Raw genomic sequence first — 20,824 nt, 5'->3', positions numbered from 1 at the left:
TCTAGCGGTGATTTTATCTAGCCGCAATAGTCATAAGCTGTTTCGAATGGTGTGATCTTTAATATAATAAGAAATTGGATTTTTTAAACCGCAACATTTTGAAAGTTTCATACAGTTAAGCCTGTAATAGGCGCGCTAGATTGGATGTCTTTATAGACTAGTTTCAAAATTCATCTGACGCTGAATTCGATGGGACGCAAATACTTAGCATCCGCGAAGCAAATTTTATTGGAAAGTCAATCCAAATAACAAAAAATTACAGATAGAATAGTTAAAATTGTGACAGGTTCGAATACATAGTTGCTCGCTTTATGCTCCAGTTGTTCTCCTGAAAAAAGTGAAATCAATTCTTTCCGTGGCCATACTATTGATTCGATTATTCAGCCAAGCAAAGCAGTTAATACCGTAAATCGACATTCAAGATACGTAAAACTACAGTAATAATCAGAGTGTCGATTTACGCCGGAATATTTTCCACTTTATCAGTACAGTTACCCACCACGATCCCTTCCAATATAATTAAAGTGAGTTCTGTTCGACAGATGACTCACCGCAATCCTTTAAATTTCCTGTTATTTTCACGTCTACGTCAGTATTATGATATGGAGGACCACACATCATATCTGCATTCAACTTTGTGTTGTTCTCCACTTCAAATCGACAATTCATGGTTCCATTTTCATTTCCCAATATATAAATTGCTGGTAACTTGAACTCTGATTTTAGGTTACTGTTGTTTCTTATAAAGACACCGTCTGCAAATGGGAAACACCGGTTAATTAAAAATATCTATATTTTAAACTTACATGATTCACACCAGACTGTAAACGAATATTCTTTTGGCCTCGTCAGAAAAGCTAAGTCCGTCAAATTCGAGTTCTCAATTCTGAATCCTCCAAGTAACATTTCCATTTTCTTGAAATATGTCTTGATCTGACTAGAAGTCAAGTCAGTTTTTTCATTGATTACAATTATCGCATAAACATCTTCGCATTTTGGGAATAATTTGATGGTTTCAGAGGTTAATACAGTCTGATTGAATACACATTCTGGCTCTAAATTGAGAAGAAATTTATAGTAATTGAAAAATGAATTTACTGTAATTATGATTATCCAGAACCTTCTGCAAATCGGCATAAAATTGATCGGAACAAAGCGAAGAACGAAGGAAAAAGGGAATCAGAAATAAGAGAATGTGAGCTCTCATTTTTAGATGAAATGAGAAATGGAAAAGTTGAGAAAAGAAAAATACTGAATTGAAAGTAGTTATTAGTTATGTTATGTACATTCATCATTGCATGTTTTAAGGTACCGAAAATTATAGTTCTAAGAATCGAAAAGTGATGTAAGTGTTTTCAAACTATAGATACCATAGATGATCGGAAAACATGAAAAATATCTATATAATAAATCAATATGAAATTGAAATTGTACTCGAAAGCACTCGAATTGAATTCGCTGCGTCTCTGTTAAAACTCGATACGCAGTTTCAGCATATATTTGTCAGCTGAATCTCCGAAGCAAACTGTATTTTAAAATCACTCCAAATAACAAAAGATTACAGAGAGGATAGTTAAAATTATGACAGGTTCGAATACATAGTTGCTCGCTTTCAGTTCCACTCGTTCTCCTGGAAATACGGATTTGTTTTAAACAGTGGCGAAACTTTGGCACAGCGTCGGAGAGTACAGTAACCCACCACAATCCCCTCCGATATAATTAAAGTGAGTTCTGTTCAAGAGATAGTTGTTGAACACATCTGTGAATCCACATACTCCACCGGTTTTGTTGAAAATTCCTGGAAGATTGTCCTGGAATAACACGTCTCGGTTGTAACGAGTTATTACGTTCTGAAAAGTTTCTCTTTTTTGGGTTTTCTGGGGCCTTCGGCTCTCACCTTCAATGGAATCTGCACTTCTTTGAGATTTGGATTAGAAAATATTTGAATAACGGGATTGGGGCCTGTAAATTTATTTTTCTTAACATTGAATGTATGAAACTAACCAAAATACGCAACATGAAACAAGTTTGCCAGATAATTCATAGTTTCCAATTTGGTATTTCGGATTATCAGACACCCAAATAGATACCAGACACTATTCAACTTCACTACATCCATTTCATCACCTTCCTCGATTATCAAGTCTCCCAGAATAAGCATACAATTATTGGGCAACTTGCTCATTGATTCAAATCGACATAATGGAGTGTCCAGAAGAAATTGTCCAGTTTCATCGCAGAGTTTTGCATGAATATTGAGAAAAAAGATGTCGTGTTGGAAGAAGAAACCAACGATCTCTGCAGGAGTCAGGCAGAATTCTAGGTGCAAGTTCTCGAAATTGAATAAAAAAGTAGTATCTGGACCTCTGTTGGTGCCAATGTTCTGAAAACTATATGTAGCAACTGTCCTAGAATCAGACTAACTCACGCTAATATTTGCAAATCCAAGTCTTCCCATTTCTGGATTATTTTTAATGTTGAAAACGACATCAGTTGTATTTGGGAATTCAAAAAAGCGAACTGATTTCAAGAATGATAAATTCTGAAGTCTGGTGTTCTGAATATCAATAATTCCTGTGATTTCAGTCACAGTTGACAGGTAGCTGGTATCATTTACACCTGTGAGCAGGAGTCCTTGGGTTAAAGTAGTATGGTCTGTGGATGTGTGAGGTGGGGTGTCTTCTGTGACTACGTCGGTAGAGTATTCTGAATATTTAATATTCCTGAAGGAATCTCATTGAGTGACCGTGAAGTTATGGGCCGTAAGAGATATAAAGCTGAGAAAACGCTGATTTCAAATATGTACTCAGTTTTTGTTATTGAGGTCTGGTATTCGAGAAAAGCAGGGTAAAAATTTTGTCGACTGACAAATCATTGACTTCCCTACTGTAAATGCAACGTCTCATAACACCACGGTGGCTCGGAAAGCTTTTCTAGTTGGACACGCAACGCAACCGCTTCGCATTAGCTAAAATGACCCACCGCAATTTTTTAAATTCCCAGTTACTTTCACGTCTGTGTCAGAAATAAAATAGGGAGAATCACACATCATCCCTGCATTCAACTTTGTGTTTTTCTCCACTTCAAATCGACAATTCATGGTTCCATTTTCATTTCCTAATATATAAATCGCTGGTAACTTGAATTCTGATTTTAAGTTACTGTTGTTTCTTATGAAGACACCGTCTGCAAATGGGAAACGCCGGTTAATTAAAAATATCATTTTTCTCAAACTTACATGCTTTACACCTGACAGTAAACGAATATACTTTCGGCTCCGTCAGAAAAGCTAGGTCCGTCAAATTCGAGTTCTGAATTCTGAATCCTCCAAGTAACATTTCCATTTTCTTGAAATATTTCTTGATCTGACTAGAGGTTAAGTCAGTTTTTTCATTGATTACAATTATCGCATAAACATCTTCGCATTTCGGAAATAATTTTATGGTTTCAGAGGTTAGGACGGTTGAATTGAATACACATTCTGGTTCTAAATTAAGAAGAAATTTATAGTAATTAAAAAATCAACTTACTGTAATTATGATTATCCAGAACCTTCTGCAAATCGGCATAAAATTGATCGGAACAAAGCGATGAACGAAGGAATAAGGGAATCAGAAATAAAAAAATGTGAGCTTTCATTTCTACTTGTTGTCAGATGAAATGAGAAATGAAAAAGTTGAGAGAAAAATATTGAATATATTTGAAAGTAGTTATTAGGTGTGTTGTGTACATTCATGATTGCATGTTTAAAGGTACAGCAATTTAGAGTTCGACAAATCGAAAAATGATGCATGTGTTTTCAAACTTTAGATTTATATGTAGATCATAGATGATCGAAAATAGATGATCGAAAAAAATAAAAATAAAATATCAATACTAGCACAATTACCAAATTTTAATTTACTGTAACCAAAACAGAACCATACAAAATGATTGAATAGTATTCGAAAGCAGTTACCGTAAAAACTGTATTAGAGCGACACCTTTAATAGAACGACACCTCTAATAGAACGACAGCAAAATTAAGCTCGAAAAATAGAGCGACAGCCTCTAATAGAACGACACCCTCTAACAGACCGACACCCTCTAATAGACCGACACCCTGTTTTTGGGTATTTTCGTTGTTTTTTCATAAATTTTTCATGTTTTTTCTTCCGATTTCACTTTTATTCGCATAAATCGAACCTGACTGACGTTTAGAACTTCGTTCGAAAAATAGAGCGACAGCCTCTAGTAGAACGACAGCCTCTAATAGAACGACAACAAAAACCTGTTCGAAAAATAGAGCGACATGTCGCTCTAATACAGTTTTTACGGTAAATTAAATTCGTTGCGTCTCTACAAGAACTCGATACGCAGTTTCAGCATATTCGTCAGCTGAATCATAAACCGAAAAAATTGCTTAAACCGAAAAAATTGCAAAGTTACTTTTGCTTCAACACTTTAGTTTTTTTCTATTTTTTCGCGATATAAATTGACAAAAAACACAACAATTTGTTGAAAAGAACGAGGAAAGAAGGAATTTAGAATTAATTTTGTCCGAGAGGACTACACGGCAGCTTGGAAAAACTGGTCCACCAAAGCGAGCGATTTTCAGAATATGCGTCAATAATAAAAATTTTTTTTTATAATTTTCTGAAGTATTGAAATCTATAATGAAAAATCCTCCTTGAAACTAAAAACGTTAACAGTGAAAAATTCATTCCAGATCAAACCCAACTTCTTACTTAACAGGCCGCACAGTACGATATTTTTTCAGCCAAAACACAATGCAAGTCAACAAAACCATCCCGACCAAAGACATCCCTATCACAATAAAACTGAAATCTTTAACCATCGCTGCTTTCCTCTCCTTGATCATCCTCTTCTCCTTGTACTCGATGGCTTCACAACTGTGTCCATTAACACTGGCTCGATATATTTTGTGAAGAGAGTTCTGGAGTTGGTAGCAACTTTTCGAGTCGTACATCAGCTCCTCATTGTTACCAGATATTTGAATTGCAAAGAATTTTTCCGTGCGGATGCGCTGAAAAATTTCTGACAGGGATGTTATTAGCACGGAACGCTTCTTACAACCGCGCTTTACCGAAACGGAAGAGAAAAAGAGATATTTTTAAAAACATTTCGGTGGAGCGCAGTTGTAAGAACTGTGACGAGCTAATAAGAAAATGTTAGACCTTTAGACTAGGCAGCATGATTTTGATTAGATTCGGATTGTTGCAAATGATAAGAGATTCAATTTCATCATCTGTGGATCCCAGCGGTGCAATATATTTCAGACTTTTCAAAAAATCTAGATTCTCCAAATCAGTTCCATTAATAACCAAGCTTCCGAATATTGCTTCCACATTTCCATATTTTATACTGTTTCTTTCGAAATTTGAATCATTGATTATCAGATCACCATAAATCCTAGCAGAATCACTCTGAGTTGGAATTGGCTGACAATAATTTGCCTTGACATACGCTAGATTGAGATTTTGAATTGCTAAAAATACTTCCATCTGGTCGAATGGCATGCAAAAGTTATCAGACAGTTTATAAATTTCTAGCCAAACATAGAAAGCGAAGTTGGAAGAAGATAAGGCGGTCTGGAATTTTTATTTACAGTACCGTACAGTAAGGTATACAATTTAAGCTTTTTCAGCTGAAAATAACCAACTTTGAGAGGGTGTTACGGTATCAGTGATTGTTCCACAAAGTAAATTATATAGAAACCATACAGAACAAAGGTAGGGCTTCATTTTTTTTGTAGTTGACACTTTTTTTGTATGGACACTCCCTAGTAAGCTAAATATCGACAAAGCATACTTGTCACGGGCCGGGCCGGGCCGGGCCGGGCCCGCTAAAAAAATCTTCCAGCCCGGCCCGGCCCGTCAAACTATTGAAAATTTTTTTTCGTCGTTTGATCAAGAACTTGCTGGAGGTTTCTGAAAGTAGTCTTATCGAATCCCCCGACCTTGATTTAGTATAAACCGACGAAAAAATTTAATTTCCAAGACTTTCAATTCTATTTTTCAAAAAAAATTTTTTGCTGCGGGCCGGCCCGGGCCCTGAAATTTTCAGCGGACCCGTGATTTGACAAGTATGCGACAAAGTAATTTCTCCCTCAAATCGTCCCATTTCAGTTCGAAATAGAGTGATTCTTGAGCTGTTCCCTTAAAAAGACTATAACTCTCTAGGGAGTGTTCGTACAAAAAAGTTGTTAAGGACAATATGTAGCCCAGCCTTTGTTCTGTATGGTTTACACATAATTTACTTTGTGGGACAATACCGTAACACCCTCGCAAAATTGGTCATTTTCAAAAAAGCCAAATTGTGTAATATACCCTGCTGTTGTATAATATACCGTACTGCAGTACCTACCTGTAAATTCAGCAACCCTAAATCTGCCATTTTTGAATTTTTGGATATCTCCAGCCGTCTACAGTCTATTACGCTCAAGTTGGATAGCCCTAACTCCACCATCTCTTGGTTATTGGTCCACACTATATCGTAGTGATCTGAAACTGACAACATAGGCTATCCGTTATTAGAAATAAGATACCTGTCACAATAGTCTCCAACCCTGCCAGAAATTTTCCACTTGTCAACTTAGTACCATTCACCACCAGGCTTCCAATAAGGTGCTTCATATTTTTGAAAAGTGACGTCAGCTGATTCTCAGGGAGATCACAATTCTCATCAATGTAGATATCAGCGCAAACCGTTTGGCATTCAGATGAAAAATCCGTAAAGTTAGATTGGTTTACTGTACATCGTGGATCTGGATAGGTTGAAAAGAAAAATCTAGATCCTTTTAACAGACAACTAGGCCTACCGCATCCTTTCTTTTTAAAAAATAAACTGGAATCCACTCTCACAGAATGCACAAGTGCTATAGATATCATGACTAGGAGCCATGACCCAACGAAGTTCATCAGAACAAGAATGATTTTAGAATATGTGATACGTGCTAACTCAGAGCAGCTGATTACTTTTTGTGAGGCGGACGTAACTGAGTCCAGGAGATCGAATCAGACGTCATTTTGTTTGGGGGAAACAAGAAATAAGATTGGAAGTACAACGTTTGTAATCCTAAAATCGAAAATACACCGGAATTCTACGTCAAGGGCTTTCAGAAAAGTATAATCATGCCCGTATTCGATGACATTTTGGCCCCACAACGAAAACTACAGTAACCCAGTTTAAATTAATTAGCCTACTGTAGTTTCATATGCTGCCAAGTATGGCCATGGTTATACTCATATTGAAAAGTTTCATGAAGTTTGAGTGAAACATGAGTGAGTTACGGTAGTTTTTTTTTAAATTGTGGTTTTCGAAAATCTGATCAAAAATCTATTACCCATAAGAATATGTAGTATTTTCGGTTGTAGTTCGAAATATAAATATTTTGTTTTTCTGTTCATAGCACACATATATCTCTTCTTTTTTATATTTCCTTTCATTCCGTGTTATGTCTTCTGAAAGCTGTCTTATTTGTCAAAAACCGACTAACTCTTTCAATTATGGAGTAAGTTCCCAGTTTCTTAAACAAGAAATATTATTGCTAGGGCGCACTTGTATATCTTTTTTCCAGATCTTCTCCTGCAACGCTTGTAAAATCTATTTCCGTCGTGTAATCCTCGGAAAACCTGTTGCAAAATGCTCTCATACAGCATCTATTCCTTTGACATGCCGATTCTGTCGATTGAAGAAATGCATAGAATCAGGAATGAGTTTTCAGTCAAGAGATATTCAATCTGATTGTGATACACTAACTAAATGGATCAATAACCTCAAAGTCTTATACACCCATCGGAAACGCTTAATTCTGAATTGCCGCTTCGATGGAGACCCGACTATTGAGGAACTCGCTGCTCTTCCAGGTCCACTAGTTTTCCAGTCGAGACCCAAAGACTACAAAATGGGAATTCTTGAATGGGGAGTTCTAATAGCTCTCTCTACAATAGATTATTTCAAAAAGTTCAACTTTTTCAACTTATTGGAATTGAAGGACCAAGTGATATTGATTCAACAATCATTTTCTGATTTTGACACGCTCTCTGGTTCTTTCAAAGCAGTTGAATTAAAGAAGGCGGAGTTTCTAAATCCAGATGGCACTGATATATTTCTGAAAATGGATTCTGGAGTCTGTGAAGTTTTGGAGAATAATATAAGATGTAAATTGGTCGGGAGAATGTGTGAATTAAAGATTACACTAGAAGAATTTCTGTTGCTCACTGCGGTTTTCTTATGTAACCCGGGTAAGTGTGCTGAAGTAATTGCGCTCTAGTGATAATTCCATTTTTATCTTCAGCCTTATCAGACCTATCTGCAAAATCTATACTATCAACATATCAAAAAGTTTATACATCTGCACTACTCCATTATTGCATGATGACTCATCAACAAAATGGCACAACTCGATTCACTGATCTACTATCTTTATTTCATTCGGTTAAGATAGCTCATCAAGAAATCAGAACTCATTATTATTTCTGTATTATTCAAAAACCAAATTTGCCATTTCGTAATATGTTTTCTCATGAATTTTAGGTTTGTCAATATTCAAAAATGTGTTCTGCGACCGTTTGTAGTCTAGTCAGTGGATATATGTACAATTTTCATGTATTATTTCTCTGATAATCTCTGATTCATTTCCTATTTACAAAAGTTGTTTTCCATTGAAATATAATGTACCCCGTTCAGTATATTTATCTAATCTCACAAAAGTAAATGACAAATTCATTGATAATTTGCTTGTATTAAAAAATAAAGTTCAAAATTCATTTAGAATTCCGCGGAACACCAAAACGAACAAATGTCCATACTTCTTCTCGATATTGAGACGACATAAAGATACAAACAATCATATGAGTGGCGGTGGTGCCGGATAGAACAAACGAAAAGAACTTTTCAAGTCCTTCCATGAAAAGTCTGAAAATCAAAAGAGACGTTATTACCTTAAATGTTGGTGACATCTAGTCCAACTCCTGTAAAGTTGACTTACTTGAACCCAATCGCTTCCCTCATTTTAGATTCAGACGACAAAATGAAAATGATCCCAAGCGGAAGTTCGGCGAGGAAAAACGGAAGTGTTAAGAACAACACTAGCTTAACATTGCTCTTAGAATCGTTTGCTGCATTTTTCGATTGAGACATTCTCCGCCTGTGCTCTTTTGTTTTCCGTAATTCATAGACTAATAAAAAAGTCACTATCGGGAAAAGAATGCATGGAATTATCTGAACATATTACGTTTTGATTATGACACTCCAAACGTTCTTACCTTTGAAATTAGTGCATCGATAGTTTTATTAATCATCAAAATCAGATTTTTGTCTTTCACAAATAAAGGGGAGAAATGGTGTGCATACCATATCGTCGTATATTCCGGGAATTGTGTGCATTTGTAGTATTCATGAATAATCACTATGTCATATTTATAAATGTCCATGATGTGAATTGGAGCACACAGTACAAGTACAGTCGGGATGATATAGAATGCGATTTTAGGTTTGGATAATATTTCAAAACGAGGATTCAAAGGATATTTTGTTATGAGAGTTCTGATTAAAGCAATACTGAAACTCAGCCATGTCGAGCATCTTCTGGAGTAATTGCGGATGAACTCCATTATATTATTAAGCAGTACAATGTTGTAATCAGTCTTTTTTGAGTAGCAAACTTTGAATATTTTGTACACCTCAACAATCTCAACATGTATATCGTAAGACAACGATACAATATCCGTCATTGAAATCGCCGTAAGAATAATATAAATCGGGAACGTCCTTAAAGGTTTTCTAGTAAGCACATATATATGAAATAAGTTGATGAAAATACAGAAGGCCGAGAGATGCACACAATTGTTGTAGAGAGTGAATATGGCAAGATTATTGAAAGGCAATGAAAAATTGCAAAGGATTTGCAGGGCCCAGGCACTATCGATCTCAAACCAATTCTTTCTTATACACTTTTTTACATTGGTGAAGTGTTCTGGGCCTATCACTACCATGATGAGTAAAGTTGCTCTCAAAATGAGGCTCAGTAAGTTTCAAATAGAAAAACTCAACAAATTTTGCTTAAGGAGTTTGTGAAAAACATTTTAATTCATATGTGTATCAGGAGTTGTTTCATTCGAATGTTATTCAAAGAGTAAACACCAAACATGTGATGTTTGTGCAATAAACCAAGATTTTTTGCAAAAGTTCGAACAGATTATACTACAGACGTTCATGGCAAAAAGTTTTTTGTGCAACTTCGCGGTTTGACAGGAAGAAGATATATTGTCGTGACACATAAGTGGGACGGTGAGCCCATGCCACTTTTATAGTGCGAGAGGAACAAAAGGGAGGAGAGCAACAACAACTTTATTCACATGTCAGTAGAGAGTTCCATAGGTTCCAGTAGTTGAGTCTTCTTCCCATCGAATACTGCTGATCACGGGCGGTTGCTGTATTGTAGAGCTTCCGCAAGCAGTGAAGATCCTCCGAACCACGGTGCCACAAGATCATCCTCGATTGACAGTCGAACGCATAGAGTCAGTGTGATTGAGAGACGACGACATTCTGACGTTTTCCTCTTCCTTATATGCACAGAAATGTAGGGTAGATCCCTATTGTAAGGTCACCAGGTTGGGTCCAGGGCACGTCCAGAATAGTGATGGTATCAGAGTGGAAGGTCACGGGTCACGTGTCATGCAGTTGTTGAAGCTCCTTTTATTCATTTCTTATGCAGATTATAGTGAATCTGCTGTGAGACTAACGGCTCAGGAGTTATAGCTCAAGTTGCGAGTTAATAACTTATTAATTCCGCAACATATATGCAGACACCGTCGATTGAAAAAAATGCATCTAATCTAGAATGACCTGCCAGACAAGAGCTATACAATCTAATGAGTTTTCGGTTTGTCAATGAAAAATTGTTATTCATTTCAAACGAACTAGAATTCAAATATGTGTTCTGCAACCTTTTGTATGACAAACTTGAGAAAACAATTTACTAGTCATCATCATCGAAAATGAATTTTGGAGTTGTTTTCATACAATATTTCATCAAAAAATCACCAAAATTGAACTGATATCTTCGTCGAAAACTCAAATTTTTTGGACATTTTTCACTGAAGTCAGAAGTGGCAAAATTTTTTTAACGGATGTCACAGATAAGTGTTTTGAGGAAAAAGTCGAACGTTGGAGCGAAAAACTTGTTTTTTTCCAAAACTTATTATCGAAAAAATCGAAAAAAAAGACGCTTTTTTTAAAATATTAAAAATTAAAAAAGAAATCAAGAAACTTCTCTGAAAAACGTTTTTCAGAGGCAAAAATGTTGAATTTGTATAAAAACAGTAGTTATTTCTAGGACAAACCCCCAAAACCCTGTTTTCCTGTTTCTGAGTGCGAAATTAGAACAAATTTCAAGCAAAAAATGTTTAAAATGGTTCTTTTCGAAAACTAACCGAACACTTTTCGCACAGCCTTGGTCGGAAGTGAAAAAAATGGAAGCAATTTCGCACAGCTCTAATTCTCTGATTCATTCCATATTTGTCAAAAATCCAATAACATTTTAAATTATTTAAATTATTTCAATTCAATCTTCATTCCAAATCACATCTTCTCCAAAAACTTAATACACATTCTCTTATACTCCTCAGGTTTTCATTTCAAAAATTTGAAATTTTTTTCCTTGGAAAAAGCTAACGGCAACCCGAAGTTAATGAATAACTTAAAAGGAATCATTTTTGATAGGTAGAAGTTCTGTCTGTGTGTCCGCATACCCTTTTTGTTTCAGTGGTCCAACTCGAACCTTCACTCATCAAAATGGAAAGGCTATGATGCTATCAAGACGAAAAGTGGGGTATTTGAGTGATGAGAAACATCTGTCTGTGTGTCTGCATGTCCGATTTGTGATTTTCTGATTTACTGCTCTTCATCGAAATAAACTGTGCACAATAATCTTCAGAAGACAATTAACAAACATCTGTTTATTGCATTTCTGAATTTTCTGAAAATTCACAACCGAAAAGTTAACAGAATTGAGATCAGCATTATCTCCAAACCCATGTTCCTTGCAGATCTTTTCACTGGCTGTTGATCGTATCTCACTTGAATCGATTCTGAAATTCAAAAATAAAACCTTTAAAATTTTCTGATCACTCTCACCACAACTCTTCCCATCAAATTCTGGATACGGCCAGTCGTCTACGCCTAGGAAGTTCCAGAAGAAATTACAAAAATTGGGATCTTCAGACAGTGTGTAAGAGTTATTGGTGAAAATCACACCGTCGTTAACACCGTTGTGGCCATTGGTTTTGATTTTCTGAAAAAAAAAATTGGTGAGACGAGGCTCTCGAGACTCACCTTCAAACTGGGAAATGAGAAATTCGATAGGAATGGATTGTTGATAACTTGAACTGCGGTGGTGTCATCTGAATTTTGTTCAAATTTTGTTCAAATGTTGATTACTACAGTAACCCACATCCCAACGTAGAAATGAACTTCAAATTGGTCAGAAAATCGATACTGGTCAAGTTGGTCTTCTCAATAAACAATGGACCAAATATCGCCTCCACTGACTTCAACTTGCTCACATCTTTTTCATTTTCAGAGTTTATTACCAGACTCCCAAAGTATTGAGTGCACCCATCGAGTATTTCTGTTGGGTAGATCAATGTATACGATGAGTTACAAACTTTTCCATTAGTCAAGGGGGTCGCTGGCTCACAATGCATTCCTTCAAGACTATCCAAGTCGATATTTGGTACACCCATCAAGTTATACATTTCCTCAGTCGTCACACAGAACTTTTTGGATAATCCATCGATGCGGACCTTGATTTCGGTTTTATTAACTTCAGATGGGTACATGTACTGAATAAAAATGGATGTATTTCTTGGGAGGGGGTTACTGTACTTTCAAGTTAGGCACATTCAACTTGGTCATCTCTTTATTATTGTCAATGGCGATCGAAGAGCAATTGATGGTGTTGAGGCTTGTCATACCGACTTCAAACATTTTGTTGTTCAGGACAATGAGGAAATCGAGATCGCCTGGAAAGAATTGGAGTTTGGCAGAAGTCTGCGGGGTCGGAGGTTCTAGGTTTTTGGCAGGAACTAGATTTTTTCCAAAAGGGAACTCGGAATTCCGTACGTGAGGATTCGGATTTCGAGAATTTGATCCTAAAACTTCACGTGTGAGGATTTCGGATTTTTTTACAGTACCACTGCAAAAAATTTGGTTCTAACACGGATCTGAAACACTGAGTACAAAGCTGCGTTATAAAAAAGCGAATTCCGTATTTGTCAAGGCCCTACCCGGCCCGTCTTCAAAAAATGAACCGATTTTTCAATTTCTCATCGAATATTTTTCAAAATTGCTTATAAACTTATCAAATTTCGACCCCGCCCCGGCTTGATCGGGCCGGCTTCAAGAAAAGGTACATATTTTTACCACATTTTTTAAATTTTAAAAAGGTTTTACATTAAACATCCAAATTTTAATTTCATTACTAGTTTTTGATTGAATTCTGAAGAATAGTCAAAAAATTCGACATTTTTGGAAAAAAAATTCAAAAAACTTCAAATTTTCGGTCAAAATTTAGTTCAAAAGAGCCGGGCCGAGAAAAATTCCAATCTCGGCCCAGCTCAGCAAGTTTGATTTATAATAATTTTCTCTAATTCAGAATCATAGTCGAAAATTTGCCTTTTCGCACAAAAGATTTCGAAAAAGTCGAAAAAAAAAATTGAACATTGAATTTCGGTGCCAGTTACTAATAAGAAGACTCACCACACTCCACAGACTCCAAGCCAGCCAGAAACTTCACACTCGTATATTTGACACTTATCACAATCAAACTTCCCACCAAATGCTTCATATTCTGCAGTGTAGCCGTCAACTGCTCCTCAGTCAAATCACATTTGTCATCTATCGCCAAATCTGTGCAAACAGTGGAGCAATCCTTTGGGAACTTATCTATATTAGTGGAATTCAAGTTAGATGCCTCGAAAACGCATTTGGGCTCTGGAAATTGTGTGGACTTGGACTTTACGGTAATTTAAATAAAAAATGATTTACCACATCGTGTCTTAAAGAACTCAGTAGGATCGAAGTTAGCAGCAATCACATTTCTAATGAGAAATGGCGCAAAAAGCCATAGCCACATTCCTAAAATGAAAGAATGGAGACGTGAGAACCAAAAAGTGTTAGTTCTCTAAAATGAGCTCAAAGTATAGAGAGGGCGTGTGCATGGCTAGCCACCTGAAACGTTATAATCAAATTTTTTCTCACGCATGAAGGGAAACATGGCAAACACCTGAAAATGAGCTGGAAATGACATTTGGCTAAAGTTCGAAAGTTTATATTTACGTTCGGTTGCTAGGGGGAGCGCAGGGAAACAAAGATTGGAACGGAGTAAAGATACTTGAAATGCACATTTCGAACCCATGTCATTTTAACACTAAACGGAAAAAAAGAATGCTTTTGAAATATGTAGGTTTCCAATTAGTTTAGGCGTTTGTGGTATTTTCTTGATCTTGCTATGTCTCCTTCGACACAAATTATTCATCAATGTTGTAGTTTTTAAATATATTGAAAATCAAGTATTTCCACTAGGGAAAACCGGCCATGTGTGCTTATTGGGAATCCCATAGGATAAACCCCAGGTAGAAAATTGAGTAGAAACTAACAAAAATGCCACCCCCTCATGATTTAGTTGGTTAAAATAGTCGAATTCAAAATTGAAAACGATTCTGAAAGTTGAATACGTTAAGAAGTCTCAAAAACTCCGGTAATAAAAATAAGGAAATAAACAGGTGTTGCATGAAATAAATGTTTATTGAAGAATGCTGAAAAACGTCTCATTATCCATTGATGTTTCCTTCAGTAGCCAATACAGTTGTAACGGCGGTGACGATGGCGGTGACAATACTGGCTGGAACAGTTTAGATATTTTTTTAGACAGACAAAGAGAGAACTCACAAATCAAATTTTTGATGATTCTGACCAAATCTGCTGGAGTGTCTGAAAACAAAAACTGGTTGAAGTAGGAAATTGTTTTCCGGACTAACAATAACCGCCGCCTCCATTTGGTGAAGGGATCTTAATGTTGTCCAAAGCCTCAGAGAGAGCATCGAGTGCGTCCTGAACCAATTGGTTTGGATGTATTAAAAATTATTGTAATTGAACTTACTTGAAGAGTAGGATCAGTTACTTGAAGAGTTGGAAAAGTAACTGGAAGAACACCACCAAGGAGGTCTCCGAGAGCCTGAAAAAATGGTGAGGGCATCCTAATATTTCTTCGAGAAGATATGGGCTTATTGCTCCAAACTCAGATTAACTTTGACTCACCACAGCAGCTCCGAGTCCAGTGAGCGAAAGAAGAAGAACAAGTTGAAAATTCATTTCGGAATGATACTCTTACACTGCCACCCCTCTCTTTTATGTTGTCCCTGTTTTTCAATTAGCTCTCTTTTTTGAATGGGACACCTACATATGGAACATTATTAAAAAAATGTCTGGTATTCACTCAGCGAGGAATCTTTTCGTTTTCGCCCATTGGATACAATAGCCAAATAGGAAATTGAATTTTCGAGCCGTTGTCAGTGGCAGAATATCTCATAAGTTGCCGATCAAAATGTTTTCAAAAAAAAACGTTTATTTTCCGACTAATAACAAAAAATGAGAAAATAGCAAGAAGAGATTTCCTTGAAAATAATTGTTCTCTAATCATAGCGTGTTCTCATTAGAGCGCGTTCTCCAATTATACAAAAATTCAAAATTTATCAGTCTTCTGAGTCCTTGGTTTTGTATAATCCGCTGCCTCCGATTTAGCTATTGATGGAAATCCCAAATTGCACAGAACAACCAACACCGACACGAAATAAAACAGGATTGACCACTGCAAGATATTTTAATGTTGTCTTGGAGATAACTATCAAACCTGTTGGGAAGTATTATCCGGACAAATAACTCTCACTAGAATCGGTGCCAAAAACTGATCGGCATACCCTGTGAACGAAATCACCGCCAGTGTGAAATGCACGTGTTGCTGGCAACGCTACATAAAATTATTTTATTTGACTGGTTGTTTCAGACAGAATTACCAATTGGGCACACTTGATAACTCCCATAATGTTCATACCGGAGCACACGATTGCAAAGTTGAAGGCTACTTGGGCAAGAAGACGATTCGTCGTGAACGCCATGACAGCCATTCCTCCGGCTAGTCCCATTTGGGAAATTGCTGCGAAGAATACAAATCTTGCCTGTAAAAAACATTTGCTACAGTGCTACAGTACTCATTTTAATTACACCTTTTCCGATAAAAACGTTAATTTGTCGGACAGTCGTCCTGCTGAAAGCTTGGAGACCGCCGCCAAAACGAATGGAAGTGACGTGAGGAATCCGGTCGCCTTGATTTCAAATTTAAAAACTTCGCGTAGATAAGTGGGACCGTATAGTGACAGAATGTAAAAACCCATGCTGCCTCCGAAACAAGATAGCCAAGTGATTAGAACAGTCGGGTCTTTGCATACAGATATGTACGGGACTGGCTCTTTTATCTTCTCAATTTTTCCACAAGTAATTTGAGATAATTCTTCTTGAGAGATGAATCTGAACTTGTGGAAAATATTAAGCATCTGAAAAAGGCAGAAAGATACCTGTTATCTTCCGGATTATCCGAATACGTAAACCAAAACAGTATATAAATCATAAGAGTTAGCGATCCAAAAAGATAATAAATGGACCTCCACCCCAACACTGATTCGCAAAGTATCCCGGAAACAGGCATACAAACGATATTACTCAATTGATAAGCACATGACAGAACTGCCATAAATGTATTAGCCTCACTCTTCGGTGCCCAGATACCTGGCACCACTCCAACTGCTGTAAAAATGATAGCGGATCCGAATCCTTGTAGAATACGGCATAATAAGGAGATGTAAAATCCAGAGAAGACTGCCATAGGGAACATAAATGTTCCTAGTGAGGAAATTATTCCATAAAAGACTAGAACACTTTTGAAGCCAAAAAAACTGATTAGAGGAACCGACGGGAGCAGTCCAATTAAACCGTCAATAGCGGCACCAGAGAATATTATGGATTTTTCGGTAGTTTGTGAGAACCAATGAGTGCTGTTTAGCCGACTGTCTTCCATAACATCGTGCATACAGATTACAGAAAAACTGAATGTCAAAGTGTTCATTTGGATGAATGTGAGGCATGTCAAGCTGAAAATTTTCAATTCATAACATTTAGTTAATCACACTTACGTCATAAGAATTATATAAATTCGGGTACGGTTCCAGAACACAAAATTGCACCTCGCGGCGTCCAGTTTTGTTTCATAAGTATCACTACTGGACATTGTTGCAAAGTTGTAATTTATTCTAATCGGCCGTTTGTTTTTATACCGTTCAAACTGCGTTTATTGGTAATTTATTCAAATATTTATGCGTTCATTTCCGATTCTACACGTTTCTTTTTAAACTTGTTCTCTTGATTTTTTGTAGTAAAAATCGTAGTGACCAAAATGATCTAGTAGTACGGTACTTATTATAATGATTGTGACACTCGTAATTTCCAGTTGAAAATTAGAAATTTAGAAATTGTGTCCCAATGTGGCAGACCGTCTCATAAAGTAAATTTTTGTGAGATTTGTAAATCCAATTTAAAGTTTTATTTTTGTAGTTGGCAGCTCCTTAGGAAGGGGTTTCCACAGCGAGTAATGTCATTCTCGCAGCGGCTTCAAATCGGCAGAAGAAATTTGGACTGAAAAACTTGCAACTAAAAAAAATGTAGCCCTTTGAAATCAAGGCAACCGGATTCCTCACTTTCCAACAGGTTTGATAGTTAGCTCCAAGACAACATTAAAATTATATCTTGCAGTGGTCAATCCTGTTTTATTTCGTGTCGGTGTTGGTTGTTCTGTGCAATTTGGGATTTCCATCGATAGCTAAATCGGAGGCAGCGGATTATACAAAACTGAGGACTCAGAAGACTGATAAATTTTGAGAACACGCTAGAGAACAATTATTTTGTAGGATATCTCTTCTTGCTATTTTCTTTCATTTTTTGTTATTAGTCGGAAAATAAACTTCTTTTTTTTGAAAACATGTTGATCGGCAACTGAAATTATGAGATATTCTGCCACTGACAACGGCTCGAAAATTCAATTTCCTATTTGGCTATTGTATCCAATGGGCGAAAACGAAAAGATTCCCCGCTGAGTGAATACCAGACATTTTTTAATAATGTTCCATATGTAGGTGTCCCATTCAAAAAAGAGAGCTAATTGAAAAACAGGGACAACATAAAAGAGAGGGGTGGCAGTGTAAGAGTATCATTCCGAAATGAATTTTCAACTTGTTCTTCTTCTTTCGCTCACTGGACTCGGAGCTGCTGTGGTGAGTCAAAGTTAATCTGAGTTTGGAGCAATAAGCCCATATCTTCTCGAAGAAATATTAGGATGCCCTCACCATTTTTTCAGGCTCTCGGAGACCTCCTTGGTGGTGTTCTTCCAGTTACTTTTCCAACTCTTCAAGTAACTGATCCTACTCTTCAAGTAAGTTCAATTACAATAATTTTTAATACATCCAAACCAATTGGTTCAGGACGCACTCGATGCTCTCTCTGAGGCTTTGGACAACATTAAGATCCCTTCACCAAATGGAGGCGGCGGTTATTGTTAGTCCGGAAAACAATTTCCTACTTCAACCAGTTTTTGTTTTCAGACACTCCAGCAGATTTGGTCAGAAACATCAAAAATTTGATTTGTGAGTTCTCTCTTTGTCTGTCTAAATAAATATCTAAACTGTTCCAGCCAGTATTGTCACCGCCATCGTCACCGCCGTTACAACTGTATTGGCTACTGAAGGAAACATCAATGGATAATGAGACGTTTTTCAGCATTCTTCAATAAACATTTATTTCATGCAACACCTGTCTCTTTCCTTATTTTTAATTTTCAGAATCGTTTTCATTTTGAGTTCGACTAATTTCACCATGATATATGAAGACGACATATGAAGACGGAGTAGCATTTTTGTTGAGTTCACAATAAATATATACCTACATGAATGATTATCATTTCTGACAGATTACCTATTATAACTAACAAGATTCGTGACGTGGCAAGTAGTGTAAGATATTTTCCTTTTCGAAACTATGATGTTTCAAAACCATCTTATTTTTTTGTTTAGTGTTGAAATCTCTTCGGTTCGAAGAGTCAGGTTGTCAAATTTTTTCTGATATCCAATTTTCCCGCTCTACCTCATTAGTCGATGAATATTTGTCACGTCGATAATCTCGGTGTACGCATACATACGTAGAACCTGCAAGCTCTCCAAGAATCGGGCAGTCCATCTGCCACGTTCTCATTTCTCGACGACTTCATTCAATAAGACAATAAAACCAATTGACAAATATATCCTCACTGAATCAACAGAAAATAGCTACTTACCACGTCACGAATCTCGGTCTGCGCACACAAAATCTTTGGGAAGCGGTCAGCCCATAACGCAAGCGACGGTCCACATCAACCCAACGACAATTATAAAGACAGTATCGACATAAAAAGGTTATATTGTAAAAAAAGAATAACGTATAAATTATAGGAAAACAAAAAAAAGAGAATATCAAAGAACTTGATCGATTGCAGATCCTCTCGCACAGACTTCCACAATCACATCGAGATCAAAGAACGTAGAACCGTAAACGTTCAACTCTGTCGACTCGTCGATTGAAATTGTTGCACATGTTCTGAATTCTTAATGGCATCATAAAAATCATAACCCAACTACTCACCTGCCATTCAATATTGTCCTTCTGGCATTCATTTTTGAATGAAGAATATCAATCAGGCGTTGCACTGGTGAACTGTGCCTTGCTATTAATCTACTTCCAATTAGTCTATCGGTTCTTTGCGATACTTTGTTAGAGTAGTCAGCAATCTCTTCACTCCACATCGATGACTCAATTCGGATGGATTCACAATTCCATTCAGATACTATTTCTGTGTGGATTCTGCCTGCGAAAGGTCCCGGAATTCTCACTGTTACGTGTTTCGCTATTTTCAACCAAAATAATGACTGGAAAATATGATCATTTTTAAAACTTGAAACTTACAGTGTCTTCTCGAACTGTAGTATCTACTTCCACATTTTCAATTGGAATATTTGTTGGGAACCATGCAGCGGTTCTGTTTACATTCAACTTTTTGATAGCAATTGGAATGCATTCAGAAATAAACTCTGGTCCGTCCTGAGAATTGGTTTTGATTGAAATGAAAAAAAAAACGAAACACACTCACAATCAAGTCAACTGTTTTAATGCGTGTCCCCTCTCTGCTCAAATTATACAATAAAAACTTCTCCGCTGCCTGCTCGGGTCTCAAACTGGTAAGCTGATCGACACGTTTCTCCGTCGAAAGGTTATCTATAAACATCTTATTTCCTTCATACTCCAAAAATGAAAATTCAAAAGAATCAATAGTCATGATTGAAACGTCTCGCGTCATAGACAGCGGGACTAATTTAAGATTAACTAATTCGAGATGATAGGGCACATTTTCTTCCATTTTTCTGATTGCTGGGCACATGGCATAGAGATGCTTCCTGAAATAGAAATTAACAACTGAAATTAGGCCAAAAACTAACCTCTTTCCAAAACTGATATACTCTAGGACTGCTTTGGAAGACTGATAAGCCAGTGGTTTGCTTCGAGACATTTTGGAAAATCTGAAACAGTGGAAGTCAGTAAAGAAAGAATAGAAAAAAAGAATAGAAAAACACGGAAAGAGTGAAATAACTTCAGTTCTCAGCAAATAATGAGGCAGACAGGCGGT

At 36.7% G+C, this 20,824-nt stretch overlaps 8 protein-coding genes and 1 pseudogene across 9 annotated transcripts; 2 read left to right on the top strand and 7 right to left on the bottom strand.

Annotated features, from left to right (window-relative positions):
- Positions 1-236: 236 nt before the first annotated feature.
- GCK72_020924 (uncharacterized protein) lies at positions 237-1,137 on the bottom strand (the record flags this gene model as incomplete). Its single annotated transcript, XM_053733888.1, has 3 exons — positions 237-328; positions 552-755; positions 807-1,137. 3 exons carry the CDS (start codon positions 1,135-1,137, stop codon positions 237-239), a joined length of 627 nt encoding a protein of 208 aa, XP_053582801.1.
- Positions 1,138-1,538: 401 nt separating this feature from the next.
- On the bottom strand, positions 1,539-3,639 carry GCK72_020923 (annotated as a pseudogene). The gene is made up of 7 exons: positions 3,531-3,639; positions 3,239-3,487; positions 2,429-2,706; positions 2,005-2,383; positions 1,898-1,962; positions 1,700-1,850; positions 1,539-1,630 (listed from the first exon to the last, which is right to left on the bottom strand). Coding segments are annotated over exons 1-7 (1,323 nt in total).
- Positions 3,640-4,723: 1,084 nt separating this feature from the next.
- On the bottom strand, positions 4,724-6,920 carry GCK72_020922 (uncharacterized protein; the record flags this gene model as incomplete). Its single annotated transcript, XM_053733887.1, has 5 exons — positions 4,724-5,026; positions 5,178-5,591; positions 6,367-6,503; positions 6,548-6,766; positions 6,821-6,920. 5 exons carry the CDS (start codon positions 6,918-6,920, stop codon positions 4,724-4,726), a joined length of 1,173 nt encoding a protein of 390 aa, XP_053582800.1.
- Positions 6,921-7,456: 536 nt separating this feature from the next.
- Positions 7,457-8,538, top strand: GCK72_020921 (uncharacterized protein; the record flags this gene model as incomplete). The annotated part of the gene is made up of 3 exons (XM_003106487.2): positions 7,457-7,513; positions 7,580-8,246; positions 8,300-8,538. The coding sequence occupies 3 exons, from the start codon at positions 7,457-7,459 to the stop codon at positions 8,536-8,538; spliced, it is 963 nt and encodes a 320-aa protein (XP_003106535.2).
- Positions 8,539-12,080: 3,542 nt separating this feature from the next.
- On the bottom strand, positions 12,081-14,140 carry GCK72_020920 (uncharacterized protein; the record flags this gene model as incomplete). Its single annotated transcript, XM_053733886.1, has 7 exons — positions 12,081-12,095; positions 12,142-12,162; positions 12,340-12,407; positions 12,458-12,848; positions 12,892-13,028; positions 13,765-13,998; positions 14,053-14,140. 7 exons carry the CDS (start codon positions 14,138-14,140, stop codon positions 12,081-12,083), a joined length of 954 nt encoding a protein of 317 aa, XP_053582799.1.
- A 697-nt stretch (positions 14,141-14,837) lies between these two features.
- GCK72_020919 (uncharacterized protein) lies at positions 14,838-15,378 on the bottom strand (the record flags this gene model as incomplete). Its single annotated transcript, XM_003106478.2, has 5 exons — positions 14,838-14,908; positions 14,956-14,997; positions 15,045-15,117; positions 15,167-15,241; positions 15,325-15,378. The coding sequence occupies 5 exons, from the start codon at positions 15,376-15,378 to the stop codon at positions 14,838-14,840; spliced, it is 315 nt and encodes a 104-aa protein (XP_003106526.2).
- Positions 15,379-15,748: 370 nt separating this feature from the next.
- Positions 15,749-17,347, bottom strand: GCK72_020918 (uncharacterized protein; the record flags this gene model as incomplete). The annotated part of the gene is made up of 6 exons (XM_053733885.1): positions 15,749-15,874; positions 15,917-16,033; positions 16,080-16,241; positions 16,290-16,590; positions 16,638-17,210; positions 17,253-17,347. 6 exons carry the CDS (start codon positions 17,345-17,347, stop codon positions 15,749-15,751), a joined length of 1,374 nt encoding a protein of 457 aa, XP_053582798.1.
- Positions 17,348-18,332: 985 nt separating this feature from the next.
- Positions 18,333-18,873, top strand: GCK72_020917 (uncharacterized protein; the record flags this gene model as incomplete). Its single annotated transcript, XM_003106446.1, has 5 exons — positions 18,333-18,386; positions 18,470-18,544; positions 18,594-18,666; positions 18,714-18,755; positions 18,803-18,873. The coding sequence occupies 5 exons, from the start codon at positions 18,333-18,335 to the stop codon at positions 18,871-18,873; spliced, it is 315 nt and encodes a 104-aa protein (XP_003106494.1).
- A 743-nt stretch (positions 18,874-19,616) lies between these two features.
- On the bottom strand, positions 19,617-20,707 carry GCK72_020916 (uncharacterized protein; the record flags this gene model as incomplete). The annotated part of the gene is made up of 5 exons (XM_053733884.1): positions 19,617-19,740; positions 19,786-20,069; positions 20,122-20,241; positions 20,291-20,594; positions 20,637-20,707. 5 exons carry the CDS (start codon positions 20,705-20,707, stop codon positions 19,617-19,619), a joined length of 903 nt encoding a protein of 300 aa, XP_053582797.1.
- Positions 20,708-20,824: the final 117 nt, after the last annotated feature.

Source organism: Caenorhabditis remanei, chromosome V, assembly GCF_010183535.1.
Source record: "Caenorhabditis remanei strain PX506 chromosome V, whole genome shotgun sequence".
Classification (NCBI taxonomy): domain Eukaryota; kingdom Metazoa; phylum Nematoda; class Chromadorea; order Rhabditida; family Rhabditidae; genus Caenorhabditis; species Caenorhabditis remanei.
The sequence above is the reverse complement of the archived record's forward strand: the minus strand, read 5'-3'. Positions and strand labels throughout refer to the sequence as shown.